The sequence below is a fragment of the Podarcis bocagei genome (assembly GCF_964188305.1).
Source record: "Podarcis bocagei genome assembly, chromosome: 2".
Taxonomy (NCBI): Eukaryota; Metazoa; Chordata; class Lepidosauria; order Squamata; family Lacertidae; genus Podarcis; species Podarcis bocagei.
In genome coordinates this window covers 46485644-46500562 of record NC_138126.1, presented here as the reverse complement: position 1 = coordinate 46500562, position 14919 = coordinate 46485644, and the positions used below count along the sequence as shown (strand labels likewise).

Sequence of the window (14919 nt, the reverse complement as noted above, 5' to 3'; positions counted from 1 at the left end):
GTTTTTCTGGGTCCTCTTGCCCACTATGTCAGATCATATGAAGGAGAGTTGGTGAAGAGAAAGTATATGAATGCTTCTGCAAGTGAAAAGCACAATCCAGAAGCAGTAAGATTTGCAATCCCAGCTACCCCTTGCCTCATGTGTGAATCCACCCAAGCTATATTCATGTAAATGAGATATGTTAGCCTTATTCTTTGGGGACAGCTCATTCAAATTACTGTACCATTGAGAACTGAGAGCAAATCGCATAGCCTCTGGGCTCTAGGAGACCATATAGTTTTCCTTTTGGCCAATTTCAGTGCTCCCATTTTGCCTATTTATCCACAACATCCTACAAGGCTGTTCCTCATTTCAAGCACAAGGGAGGAATGTGTGCTCTAATTCATACTCTGTCACCTAGAGCTCTCCCTTGGAGTAGGAATATAGTTATTTAAACCTCGGGTGCCTATAATTAAAGAAACGGTTCCTTAGAAAGATTGACTGCGTTGGATGTGTAGCCATCCCAATTTGCTGGAGTCGAGCAGATTAACTAACAAGGAATTAGTCAAGCAAGATAGCCGAAGGGAAGAAGATGCATTTAACACGCTCTGGAATCTCACAGCACTGTACACACAAAACAGGGTGACCAAGGAAGGAAAAGAGATCTCTAGTGCAGTGTTTCCCAACCACTGTTCCGCAGCACACTAGTGTGCCGCGAGATGTTGCCTGGAGGGAGGCGGGCGAGGCGGGCGGCGAGAGGCGGGGCGGCGGCGGCGAGGAGAGGCCGCCCAGCGCGGGGCTCTCGCCGTCTGCCTGCCTGGCTGCCTGCGAGCTCGGCGGGCAGCGCCTCCGTCCGCAGCGCCCGCCTCGCGGCTCTCATTCCCTGCCCCTGCCAAAGCTCACCCAGCCAAGCCGCGCTCTCCTTCCTGCCTCGCTTTGCTGCCTCCTCCCCCCCCACCCCCAAAGCTTGGAGGTTCCCCGGCAAGGGGGAGGGGAAAAAATTGAAACTTACACTTTCGTGCGTCCCTCCCGGCGTGACGCTGCGCGCTGACGTCACGGGGCTGTAATGGTGGTGTGCCTCGAGATTTTTTTCATCAAACAAGTGTGCCTTTGCCCAAAAAAGGTTGGGAAACACTGGTCTAGTGCTCATTCATCCAAACTGTGTAGTAAACATTATCAACTTCCATGTAGCTTAGCTGAGGAATGTCTGCTACTATGCCATCGGAGTGTCAGGCTTAAACACAGCCTGCAGCACATTTTTACCCTCAGTTTCCAATATAACTTTTCCAATAGCAGTGTAATTCCTGTTCCGCTAATTCCAGAAATAAACTTAAGTTCCCAGAGAAAACTTGAGGCTACCTATTGTGGCAATAGAACCCATCCTCACTATAGATCACATCCACACCATACATTTAAAGGACATGGTTTCCCCCAAAGCAATTCTGGGAACTGTAGTTTGCCTCTTATAGTGCTACAATTACTAGGATTAGGAACTAGAGTTCTCAGGACTCTTTAAGGGGGAGTAAAGTGCTCTAAATGTGTATTCAAAATGTGATGTAGATGTCACCTCTGGTGAAATAAAATCCGTGTTCCCAGTAGCAGCGGGAAAATCAGTTCAAGCTTTTGAACGGCCACAACCTTCACTGATTATTAATTAGGCTAAGAATTTAGTTAGCAGCAGATTGCATCTGCTACCTCTCATCACCATAAAATTATTTAGGAGCCATTACGTGAATGAGAACCCCAGGGAGTCTCAAGGACCGAGATCAATCTTGTGCCTGGCAGATGGAAGATCTCATTATGGGAAGTTAAAGGCACTACTTTAAGGGAAGGGACTCTTACCTTTGCTGGGATGAACCTGGGCAAACCATCCTAGTTATTCATCCTAGTTATTCAGTAACATTGCAACAAAGTTCTAGCATTGTGCTATTAGGGGGTCAGCAAACTTTTTCAGCAGGGGGCTGGTCCCTCAGACCTTGTGGTGGGCTGGACTATATTTGGGCGGGGGGGGGGGATGAACGAATTCCTATGCCCCACAAATAACCCAGAGATTCATTTTAAATAAAAGCACACATTCTACTCATGTAAAAACACCAGGCAGGCCCCACAAATAACCCAGAGATTCATTTTGAATAAAAGGACACATTCTACTCATGTAAAAACATGCTGATTCCGGATTTAGAAGGCGATTGGGCCGGATCTAGCCCCCAGGCCTTAGTTTGCCTACCCATGTCCTATTACAGTCTAGAAGTGTTGGCCTGGAATTGCAGAGAAACTATGGAGAAATCCTATTTCCATTTACTTAAGAACAATTCCCATTGATCAAAGCTGATGAAAGTATTTCATTCACAACATGATAGTTGGGTGTCCCATCAACCAGGCACATTGCTTTTTCCTTTCCATGGTCAGAAGTAAGGGGGAGAAAGGGATGATATCTCTCAATTTAATAAGCTGAAATATGAACGAGTCTTCTGCCCCTTCACACAAGCCACAATTAAACAAGGAAATATCTAATTAGCCAACCTGGAAAACTATGGTCAGCAGCTTCAGAACAAGCTGGGATATTAAAACCATGGCTCAAATATGGTATAATATCCCGTTTGTTCTGAACCTGGTAACCACATTACTGCTATGGATAGAAACTTCCTGATTTGATTGCTCATGTCACAAAGTGAGAAGTGAAGGAGCTGCATGGATGGGCAAAACACCTGTCAAAATTGGCTTAATATCATTGTCCAAACACAGCTACAATTTCCCAATCGCTTATACATCTGGAGTCTTAAAACAACAGCTGCTGTGGAGTGCTTTATGACTTTTTAATTTGCTGAATTTAACAACCCTATTAAAAAGCAGGGCTAGCGTTTGCGAGGTTATTGCAATGCCTCTGTAGACATTGGAAGGAATGAAGATTTTGGAGAAGCTTATGGAGCGGGGCAGGAGAAATTACATGTCCTAACACTTGATGTCTGATGCACTCTTTCTACCATAATGTTACAATGGTCTTGTTCCTCCAGCCTGGAAGGGCTTCCGTTCCAGAAGGACGTGCCAATGTTTCCTAGTGAAAGCACTTCCTTCAGTATGGCCACCGTGTTCCAAGGATGGGAACAAGCTTTCCTCATCTCAGTAACCCATAACTGTGGAGCTGAACTTAAAGGCAACCTCAAAACTATGTTAGATATTGAACTACACCTAAAATACCCAGTTGTTGCTTCAGTGAATCTCATATGTTAAAGGCAACCCCCCAACCTCTTAATAACTTAGGGACAGAAATGGTCTGTACCACTATTTCAGCCACCCACCCCCCCAATTTGCAATAAACAAACAAAGATTTGTGAAGGCCAAATTTATATACATGGGGGGGGGGACCTGTGGCTCTTCTGATGTGGATAGACTACAACAGCCATGATTCCTGACTATCAGCCATGCGACTGGGGTTGATGGGAGTTCCACATCTGGAGGGCCACAAGATGATGGCATACAGGCATTAGTCCCAGCTGGTCACACTTGGCTGTTTAGAGTGGTTGAAATTAAGATGCAGCCCATCACTCGCTTCCCTTCAGCCTCGCAGAAACCCCCAAAGTTTCTTTGAGGCCACAGTGGAGAGAAAGGATGCTCAGTTCTCCCTTTGGCTCCTACGCCACTGAAGAGCACAGAGTGCCTTGTGGGCAAGAGATGAATGCAGCCTGCCATATTGATCCCGAGTCCAAGGCAAAACTATGCATTTCAGGTCCAAATGGGAAAAGGAGTGAGCTCAAACCTTACAGTCTTGAAGCTAACATGGGGATTTAGGGATTAAGACAGTGAGATGAGCAGCATCATAAATTGGTAAGCAGATAAATAAATGTTTTATAATGCAGCAAGATAGGGAGAACAAGGGTGGGAAGTCAACTTTTAAGTATGCATTAAATTCAAATTACAGTGGTACCTCGGGTTAAATGCGCTTCAGGTTACAGACTCTGCTAACCCAGAAATATTAGCTCGGGTTAAGAACTTTGCTTCAGGATGAGAACAGAAATCGCGCAGTGGCAGCGCAGCAGCAGCAGGAGGCCCCATTAGCTAAAGTGGTACTTCAGGTTAAGAACAGTTTCAGGTTAAGAACAGACCTCCAGAACGAATTAAGTTCTTAACCTGAGGTACCACTGTAATTTGATGTGAACTTGTTAATTTTTTTGAAAAGCAATAAAAATTGGCCAAAAAATAATAATAAATAAATAAAAGAAAAGAAAAAAGGGAGAGGAAGGATAAGATGGAAAGCCCTTTCTCCCCTTTGCCCTGTCCTGCCCCCCTCAGAGTTTCTTTGCAGGTCCACATTTATTATTTGCCTACTTGTGAAGTTAAGCAAGCTTTGGATAAATGTTAGAGCACTTAATTATGGCTAGACAGAGATGGATGAGATGAAAGGGCCTTTTCAGTAGTGGCATCCCAGTTGTGGAATGTCCCCCCAAGAGAAGTCAACTTGGCCACCAACTTTGATTACGTACTTTTCTGGGTCAGGCGCTAAGACCTTTTATTTTCCCAAGCTTCTTAAATCAGAGGCAGCAAGACTTTGGGGGGCTTCAAGGGAATCCATCCATACAGACCGGCTAAAGGGTAGTTATTACCCTATCTCCACTCACTCACCTCCCAGGAGAGGGAGTGATTTCCATCCCCATCAGGGCAGAAAAATATTACTGGTTGACAGAATTAGGCCCATTGAACTAGGAGGTAACCATCCTTGCATTAAATCGTTTAATTGAACTCTGCTGATTCCCACCCCCTCCCACATTCTCAAATTTATTTTATCTACTTTTGAACTTATTTGATTTTGTTTTAATGCTGCATTTTGTCTTGCTGTATTTTTTATTATTTTATCTTCATTTGTTTTATTTTACAAGCCTAAAATCACATAAATGAATAATAAAACAAATTAAGTATGCAAAACACAATTTTTAAAAAATGGCTCTAATTTTCAGAAAAGGGGGGCTGTCTCAGAAAACTGGAAATGGGTGCAGAGAAAGAAGTCAAGTATTATAACATGTAAATGGAGTGAATAGGGATGCATGAATACAAAGAGTAAGTGTGTGCATGCAAACAGAAAGGATTTGTGAAGGTTTTTTTGCAGGCTTCTACTTCTGCCTTTCTGTTTTTTAAAAAATAATAATAGACTTTCACTAAATGAAAGAGGACTTGGCACAAGGACTGTATCAACCATTTTATAACTGGATTGCCCACCGAGTTTTCAAATCAGTCTTGTCTAGAACCTGCTGCCATCTATGGAAAGCATATATTTGTGTTTTGTTAGCCCATCTATCACCTGCCATGAGTTGTAGGAGGACTAAGAAATATGACATGGCTTTACCTATACAGTACACAACACAGCATCAAAAACCTTTGAGCAGTTTTGTTGATGTCCTGTCGCCTCCCCTGTAGAAAAACACCTATTGCTAGGAATCAGTTAAACTTATTTAAAGGCTTTGTTGCAACACCACATGAACTAACAGTTTGAGGTCCCAGAGTTCTACCATATTCTATGATCACACCAAGAAGCATGTGACAGAGACTATTTAGATAGAAGTTGGATCCCAAAAATGGCTCCTTTGGGTTCTATAAGACTTTATTGTAATGTTCTATAGGCTGTATGTTTTTTTTTTACAAAATCAAGGTATAGAAATATTTAAATAAATAATAGGTGGTTCAGAAACTGCAGCTAGAGCAGAATGTCTTCTAGTGTGTGCTTCAATATTACACTGGCCTTTCACTAACTCTGCTGCATTCCAATTTGTGACCAGAAAATTCAAGGTGTTGGTTCTTACCTATAAAGCCCTAAGTGAGTGGGGAGAGAATTTATGAAATCTTTTTCCTGTATGAGCCTGCCTGTAGTGTAATATCTGCTGCAAGGTCTTGCTGTATACTCTTCCTCCAAAAAAGGTTAGGCTGGTGGGAACGTGGCCTTTTCTGTGGTGGTGCCATGCCTAAGGAACTCCTGCCCTAGTTTCTCGCCATTCTCTCCCCCCCCCCCCCAACTTATCAAGGAACCTGTGTGCTTCATTAATGGATGGAGATAAACCTGGGTAACAGCCAGATTTTTGTATTTTCAGAGATGGAGAATCAGCCAGTTATGTTTCTTCTTCCCACTAGGCCTTGGTGAAGCCTGTTGCCTGCATAGCCCCTAGAAGTCCGTCATTTGAGTGGCTGCTACCTTCTCCCATATTCTTTTTTAAAGCCACTACCAGTTGCAGACTTACGGTGTTACCACCGGCCAGGTTTTCTCTCCTTTCCCCCTTTTTAACATAAACAATCTATTTTATTTTTTATTGCCTTGGGCACCAGAAACATATACCCTGCCATTCAGATATGCCTCTTGTCTTCAACAACCCACCCACCCAATAATGCTAGACCCAGGTCTTGTTGATACAATTTTACCCAGCTTCCAACATCGCTACCCAGTTTTCATTCCAGACTTAAAAATGGAAAGCGTAATGGTGGTGGTCAACAATAGGTTTAAAGACTAATTTTTTTAAAAAAATGTAGTATAAGCACCAACAATTGGGAAACACTAGCCTGCGACCGCTCCAAGTGGAGAACAGCCTTTACGAAAGGTGTCATGGGCTTTGAAGACACTCGAACTCAGGACGCAAGGGAGAAACATGCTAAGAGGAAGGCACGCTTGGCAAATCCTCACCGTGACCAACTCCCGTCCGGAAACCAATGTCCCCACTGTGGAAGGACGTGTGGATCCAGAATTGGCCTCCACAGTCACTTACGGGCTGAATGTTAAAACTGTGTTCATGGAAGACAATCTTACTCGGCTACAAGTGATCGCCAAAGGAAAAGGCCCAGTTTTGCTTGATGTATTGTAAAGAACTTGCCCTGGCTTCATTTCCGAAAAGAATTCATTTTTATTTTTTTAGTAATGGTGATGAGGATGGTGCCAAGTGCCCAGAGAGCCCTTCTGCCTCCTTATAAGCGAGAGACTGTTGCTCATCAGGAGCTCTTGGGGCACCATCCTCATCCCCATCACTAGATTTCTTTGGTGCCTTTCATCCGAGGACCACAAAGTGATTTACAACACAACACAACACGTGAAGGTGCCTCACCCCACACCTCATGCCCCCGGCCCGCCTGACCTAGCACTGCCCACTCTGACTGGCAGCCGGCCCCCAGGATCTTGCCACCATTCTGCAGCCAGGTCTGGGGTTGCCTGCCATGGCTCTCCAGGCGCTTCTCAGGGCTCCACCTGCCACAGGGAGAGCAGAATTGGGCAAAGGCTGAGGCAGGCCTGGGTTCGAATCCTCCACGGGGCCACGTGAAGCTGCCTCTCTGCCCGACCGACCTGCCTCGCGGGGCTGTTGTTCTGGAATGAGGAAGGGGCGGGCCGGTCCCCTGAGGGCCCAGCAGCTCCCGGAGGGCCTTCCCGGCCCCCTTTTCTCCCGGGGGTCTCGCGTGGGGGAGGGGCTGCCCCTCTTCTCCCCCCTCCCCCCCCGGAGCGGGGGCTCGGCCCTCCGCCCGTCCCGGCCCTCACCCGGCTGCCGCCGCCGCCTCGGCTGCTCCCTTCTCCCCCAGAGGCCTTCATGCTTCCCCTCAGAGCCGCCTCACATCCCCGCCGCGTGCGCTCGCCGCTCCAGGTCTACATAAACAATCTAGTCTGATAAAAGATTTCTGCAGGACTTTAAAGCTGGCATACTATTTTGTGATATTTTGAACGGCCTGAGAAAGATATTGTTCTAACATGGATTTTTTCCCCTTAGGGGCCAACATGGCTAACATAACTTTACTTGTGTCTCTTTACAGAAGGATCTATTCTCAATACTTAAGAGATGAAACACAATTTACAAGCAGAAGGGTGAAATATGCTCTGCTCCAATCCCATCACTGGCAGAATGACCAGATGGTCTTCATTCTTCCAGGCCAATTGCTGCCAAGTATTGATTAATTATATATATTTTTAAGAAAACATTTAATGGTCTGTTACAAAGTTCCATTTTACTTTGTTCACCAAGATTACAAACTGAGCTTGTTCACTCACATTATTAAGAAAAATAGCCCCTTCCAACATTCTTCGTTTTATTTTTTTGAAAGGGGTCTCCGTCTTTAAATATCTCCAATGAGATTATACAAAATTAGAAGCACAGGCCTCCTACCTATTCTAATTATAATTACTTCTGTACTTAATCGGCTTTAAGTAATACCCCACACCCCTTTTCAAAATTTACAGATTAGGCTCTTTAGAACTAGAGTCTAATTTGGTATCAGGACTTCTCGACAGCATATTTTTGGTGAAAGAGAAACAATCAAAATACTATAAGGGGGAAAACGTGACAGGACAATGTTATGGGTTAAATGATTCTCAGTGCAGTACAAAGTAATTCTGGATGCAGTCCCTAGAGGAAAATACAGTATGCAGGAATCCTAACTCAGCTTTGGCACGCAGAAACTGTACTACATCAAGGCTATTTTCAACAATCTCTAGGGACGCTTTCTTCATCCCTTAAAAAACCCCCTAAAACAATAAACAACACTACTGAAACACACAAATCCATATTAACAACAACTCTCAGTAGATCAACATTCGGAATATCCAAACACATATTAGGTCCATTAAGTCACTGAAAGGAAACCATCTTCCCTCAAATGTCTTTACTTGCTGCCGATCTCTTAAACGGGTCTATGCAGTTAACTTTGTCATTTCAGCCAAACCTTCACTAGCCATTTTTTTTTTCAGTGAAAGGTAATTGAATTACTACATTTCTTAACCACTATATTTAATTTATTTTTTTGCTGGCGTTAGTAAATTCCATGCTAATTCACAATGCCCATCACAACTATGCCAGGCAAATGTCCAAGTGAAATCTATAGTAATTCCCCCCCTCCTCCCTGAAATGGAGAGGAACAGCAGTGGAAAAATATCACCCACTGTTTGCAGTGTGGGCACTGAATTTGATGTTCCACCCCCATCCCACCCCCCACCATGTGTTATACGGCTATAGGCTGCAGTGAATTTGCAGTTTCTTGTAGCTCCCTGCTGCTTGTAGCCACATGATATAACACCACTTCCCAATATGGTGTGTGAAGCAGCATTGAATTTCACAGCATTGAAACTGGGCTAGAACTCTCTGAATTGCAAAGTTTTGTTCCGTGACAAGAGAGTTCCAGGTTGCCTAGACTGACATACTCCCTGCTCCACCACACAAAGAAGCCATTATTTAGTGCCAGGGCAGGTGCTTCACGACTTTCCATGGCACCATAAAGTAAAACTTAAAATGGAACGGCAAAATGCTTACCTTTGAGACACTCTCACCAGGCTGTTTTCTACAGGTAAGTATTATGTGGCCCCATATGACAGAAACACCTTTCCTCATAGAAAGATACCCCACTGACTGAAACATCAATGGTGGTCAATAAGGGGTAACACATCGCCTTTAGAATGGCAACTAGCCTTGCTACAGGAAAAGGCACTTAAAATAAGAAGCACCTAAACTCCATTGAAGGAAAGGGAGGCAGAAAGCAATGTGGAAGGAAGGACATAAACTGTACGGTATATACTTTACCATGGTGAATTGGAACAACAGCGGGAACTTCCAAGAATATAAATAACCTTCCCCCGCGCAAAGTGTACCTTTTCAAACACTGGCACTGGAAATAAAGGTAATACGAATCCCTCCCCCTTTATATCTGTATTTCTTCCCAGATTAAGAGGTTGCCAAGGTGTATGAGCCCCCTCCCGCTGCGCGACCCACCCCACCTCCAGGAAAACGGTTTCTATTTCCATTCTGCCCCCCACCTCAATCGCCCAAGCTGCTGTCTCGCACCCGTGCCTTATACCAGGAAAAAACGCCCCCGAGTTAGGAACCCCGAGGCCACCACCATCCATCCCGGGCTGCTTCAGAGGACCAGATCCTCCGCCCCACCGATCCACCCCCAGCGTGGGGTTCCCCCACGGCGATCCCCACCCACGCTGCAGGCAGCCTCGGATCCCCAGCGAGGGGGGGGGTCCTTCCTTTGTCCGGGGCTGCCTTTGGGGACCGCAGGATCTGCGCTTCCCGATGCATCCCTCTCGGGTTCCTGGGAAAGGAAACGACTCACCGCAGGCCAGCAGGAGCAGCCTCGGCGCCCAGCGCGGGAAGAAGGGCGGCATGGTGCTTCTCCGTCCTCCTGCTCGCCTGCCTCTTTCTTCAGTCGCACCCGGCTTGTGCAGCTGCTACTGCTGCTTCTGCCGCCCGCGGGGCTCTGCCCCTCCCGGCCGCAGAAAGGACCTCTCCCCCCTGCGGCAGCTCGCGCTCAGAAGGCATCGCCCTCCCTCCCCGCCAGCGAGCGGCAACTTTCCCCGCAGCAGCAGCAGCACCCCGCTCTCCGGGCGCCCCCTCCCTGCGGCCTCGCTTCAGGGGGGAAGGCGGGGGGCAGACGACGACGACGAGGAGAGGCAGAGCTGCTTGCAGTGCGCGGCCAGTCAGACGAGCGAGTGGCTCTGCTCCAAAACCAGCCAGAGCCCCCCCACCCGCCCGAAGCGGCAGAGAGATGCTGCCTTGGCCGCTGCCCAGGCTCCCTCTGCAAACCCCGCCGCGTGCGCCTCTCTCGCCCCTCTCTCTCAGGGGTGTGCGCGAGGAGCAAACGCAGGCGGCGACCAATGCAAGGAGCAAAGGCTAATAATAATAATGGGCAGGGGGGCGGCGGGGGCGGCCGGTGTTCAGGTTCCAGCAACCGCAGCCGTTTTCATTCGCCTACTGCAACAGCAGCAGCAGCAGCTCCTGGGAGCCTTCGCCTCTCCACCACGCCCCCTCCCTCCCGCGCCAGGACCGGCGGCTACCGCCGACCGAGGATCTCCCCGCTGCTGAATTAGAAGTCGTGTGCATTGCGCAGTGGTCTGCATTCCGGCCGCGGCCGGGCTCCAGCTTCCGCCGTGGTCCTAGAGGGAGACGGAGCGGGTGCGCACCCCCCTATTCAGCGAGCAACCTGCGGGGAAGAACCTGCAGCAGCCCTAGGGTCCCGCCCGGAAGATTGCGGGGTCCGCAATGAAGGGCTTCAACTTTGCCCATCGACTTGGGAGGCCCAACCCCCACAGATATCTTATTGTGGGTGCCGATCCCCTGGAGTTGACTCAGGTGGCAGAAGCCTCTGTGTGTGCGTGGGCTTGGGCGGAAACTGGGAAGGTTTTGGAAGATGAAGGCCATTGGAGAGGCGCTTCTCGCGCTCGTGGGCGACGCTACGATCCTGCGAGCGTCGTTATCTGAAGGGATAGCTCAGTCGGTAGACCACGAGACTTAGTGACGTGGGTTTGCACCCCATATTGGGCAAAAGATTTCTGCTTTGCAGGGGGCTGGACTAGATGACCCTTGGGTCCCTTCCCTCTCTACATTTGATTCTGTGATTCTATGACTTTAAGGTTTAGGGGACTGGATCCTGCTAGAGAAGGGGATCTCCACCGGTTATTTGTGGGTCACAGAAGTAGCTGGTTATCACTGAGGAGCTAGGACTTAGGTTTGCACAAGGCAGTGCTTTTTTCTGGGGGGACGCAGGAGTATTCATACCCCTAAATATTTTGTGAATCTAAGTTTGGCATCATTGAGGGGCATTATTTCAATCTGAGTAATAATAATAATTTATTATTTGTACCCCGTCCATCTGGCTGGGTCTCCCCAGCCACTCTGGGCTGCTTCCAACAAAGATTAAAAATACATTTAAAAGTAGGAAAATGAGAGTACCCCTAAACATTTTATATTTTTTTTAGAAAAAAAGCACTGGCGCAAGGAATAACAAGGGCTCGCCTCCATAACCTAATTGCAGCTCCAATGTGCAGCCCTGGAGGCTGCAATAATATTGGGGGAAATAGGTTTATCCATGCATTAGGGAATTAATCATCTCGGCCTCAACCAATTAAACAATTTACTAAATCTGCATACATGTATATGCAAGGGCTTCTTTGGGAGGAAGGGCAGGATATTAAACTTAATCAACAAAGAAGTATTGCTAAATATGGTCAAACATATTTTCTAGGGAGTAAGCCCCATTTATTCTCTTCATAAGCTGCCGAACAACAGTTCTTCCTGCATGACATACAAGAGAACTTTAGAAGCCCATAAAATTATCTTTAAATCAAAGTTGAACATAATGAACAAGAAAAAGAGTACAAGTCTGAGTTCTGATGAGTCTTGATTTATAAAGAGTACTACCTATTCAAAGGATGAAAAGAACCACAGGGCAGGCAAAAGATGGCTGAGGCTAAAGACTTGCATCAATTGGTTCATGCAGGAGAGAAAAAGGAAACCATCTTTCTAGACATTGGTCTTGAACCATTGTTCCCCCCAGTTTCTCTGCAGGGGCAGGTTTAATTCCTCAGGCAACACTACTTGCCAAACACTAGCATACTGATACTGGTTTAGTACCCCATGCTGGTTTTAGTCACCTCAGTGCTAGTAAGAACATTAGTATCTTGGGGGGGGGATCCATTTTTTGGGGGGGGGATTCTTAAATACAGAGGAGTGTGTCAGATTAATGTATCTGAGATTACTGCCAACACCTTTGTCCACAAACCATTCACAAATGGTCACCCAGCATAGAGGTAGAAAAGGACCTTGAATCTTACAACCTTTCCAATGTAAAAGGGACACAATTTGATTCCTCTGGTGGAGCTTCACCAGGATAAGCTGTCACCTGTGTTGTCATTTTAACAAGTGATTCCCAAATCCTGACTGAAGTGGGCTTGCTTAGATCATACTGCATTCCAGTTTGCTTCTGCTCTGATGGCCCTCTTATCTGTCTCACTAACTGTGCAGATTATATGTGGTGGAAGATAACCCTTTTGTCCTGTTGGCTAGAAGCATTGCAAAAGAACCTTTGCATCAACATGCTTCAAATTGCATCGCACATCCCAATTATGCATTTCTGAGGACATTAGAAAGGCACCGTTTCCCTTGACCACAAAATTATAAAAACTACCACACTTTTAAGAGAGGAAGACCCTTGCAATAATTTATATTAATTTTGGACTCTGGCATATAATATTATTGGGAAGATTATTTGAAGGGCTGCATTTTGTTGGTGGAGCTAATGATTTTCATACAGAAGGTTCATGGTTCAGTCCTTTCCATCTCCATCTGGAAGAGACCCCTGCTGAAAGAGTCATTGCTGACCATGCTGAGCTTGATTGACCAGGGATCTGACTTAGTGTAAGGCAGCTTCCTATGTTCTTCCTATACTGCAGTTGGCAGCAGCCCTCCAGGCTACTAAGAGGCATTTCCTAACAGGAGGTACTGATAACTGAACCTGAGACTATGCACATAAAGCACATACTCTGTCGTGTTATGGCTTCTTTATCTTGAGCTGAAGCAATTAAAACAGAGACACACTCCATGCAAGCAATAATATAGAGGAACCAGTTGCCACCTACTTCTAACAACATGGCAATTGTTCAAGTTTGGCAATCTTGGCATAAATATTGGCAGCAGGGCCAGCCCAAGAGCTGCAATCGTACAACTATAAGCCTAGGTGCATAACTTGGCAGGGGGATGCAGGAGGGCACAAGGAGAAGGGGACGACAGAGTACGAGATGGTTGGACAGTGTTCTCGAAGCTACCAGCATGAGTTTGACCAAACTGCGGGAGGCAATGGAAGACAGAAGTGCCTGGCGTGCTCTGGTCCATGGGGTCACGAAGAGTCGGACACGACTAAACAACAACAACAAAGCAGGGCTCATCTTGAGTGTGGGCAGCAATCTTGTTTGGGTGTCAATGCAAACCTCTGGTTCTGAAGCTGAGCCAGCAAATCCAGAGCTGTTTTTTTCCAGTTTGCCTTCATGCATGCACTGGAAGAAAAGCATTTCCATTATGGCATCATGCATGGCAACACAGAGTCTTAGCTGTAATAATTAAGCTCCATGTGTGCCTGTATAACTGCTATAGTACAGTAGCAAAAAGTTCCTGAATGATTTTGGCCAAATTGGAGGAAAGGCACTTCAGTAACACAACTTGCAGATACTGTCGTTCTCAACCATTTACAAATATTCTAACCTTTGCCAGCTGCACAAATACATTGAATGTGCAGCCAGAAGTCTTGCAAGGTGAACAGTAAGAAGATGGCCAGACATAACCTCTGTGGGTTTACTTAGCCAACATGCAGCTTCCTTGCTGTTGAGAGAGTGCAGCTCTGAGCTGAGCTCCCGATGGAGCTTGGGCTGTGCTGAAGCAGCAACACTGCAGAGAAGCTTTTGCTCAGCGTAATGGAGAGCTATTAAATCATGGCAGTAACAACTGCATAATTGAGAAAAGACACGGTGTGGGTCTTAACCACCCCGTGCCAATTTCTTGATAAAAGACTCGCTGTCATGAGCTGGCAAGACAAAGGGGAGGAGGAAGAGGATCCTGGCGAGGGGTGCAGCTGTGACTGGGACCCACTGGGGCAAGCTGGGAATGGAAAAAGAGGTTGGGGTTGCAGAAAGTACACACGGGATGACAGAGGATGGCAAGGGGATGGGGATCAGTGTGCAGGGACCCGAAGAGCAGGACCTCTCATCAGAACTAGAGTGACCCGTCTCCACAAACAAGGCAGGCTCCGAAGTGTTGGCAGCAGTGAGAGAACGCTCTGGGAAGCTGAGGCTGACCAGGTGGGGCTCACTAGCACAGGGAGGAGGTGTGCGATTCCTCAGCTGGAGTAGGTTCAGAACAGGTGAGGGTCACAGCCTCATCAAGCCCAGATGCTGCAGTCAGCAGGCAAAGTGCAAAAGGAAGCAGAGCTGAAGTCCACATTGATGGACCTTGGCATGGATGTTCCAGGACTTCTATGGGACTGTTTCTTGACTGTTTAACTTTGTACTTGACATACTATAGACAGACATATATAAACAACTATCTGATTTTTAGAAGACATCTGAAGGCAGCCCTGTTTAGCGAAGTTGTTAATGGTAGATGTTTTATCGTGTTTTTAATATTCTGTTGGAAGCCGCCCAGAGTGGGTGGGATATAATCATCA

General features: G+C 46.6%; 1 protein-coding gene across 1 annotated transcript in view; it reads right to left on the bottom strand.

The window, feature by feature from the left end:
• The window catches only part of PODXL2 (podocalyxin like 2), a 53120-nt gene extending 42306 nt beyond the window's left edge, over positions 1–10814 (bottom strand). The window contains exon 1 of the mRNA XM_081184154.1: positions 10042–10814. Within this exon, the coding sequence (XP_081040280.1) occupies positions 10042–10093 (52 nt within the window). The 5' untranslated portion in view covers positions 10094–10814. The remainder of the gene's footprint in view (positions 1–10041) is intronic.
• Between the last annotated feature and the right edge of the window lie 4105 nt (positions 10815–14919).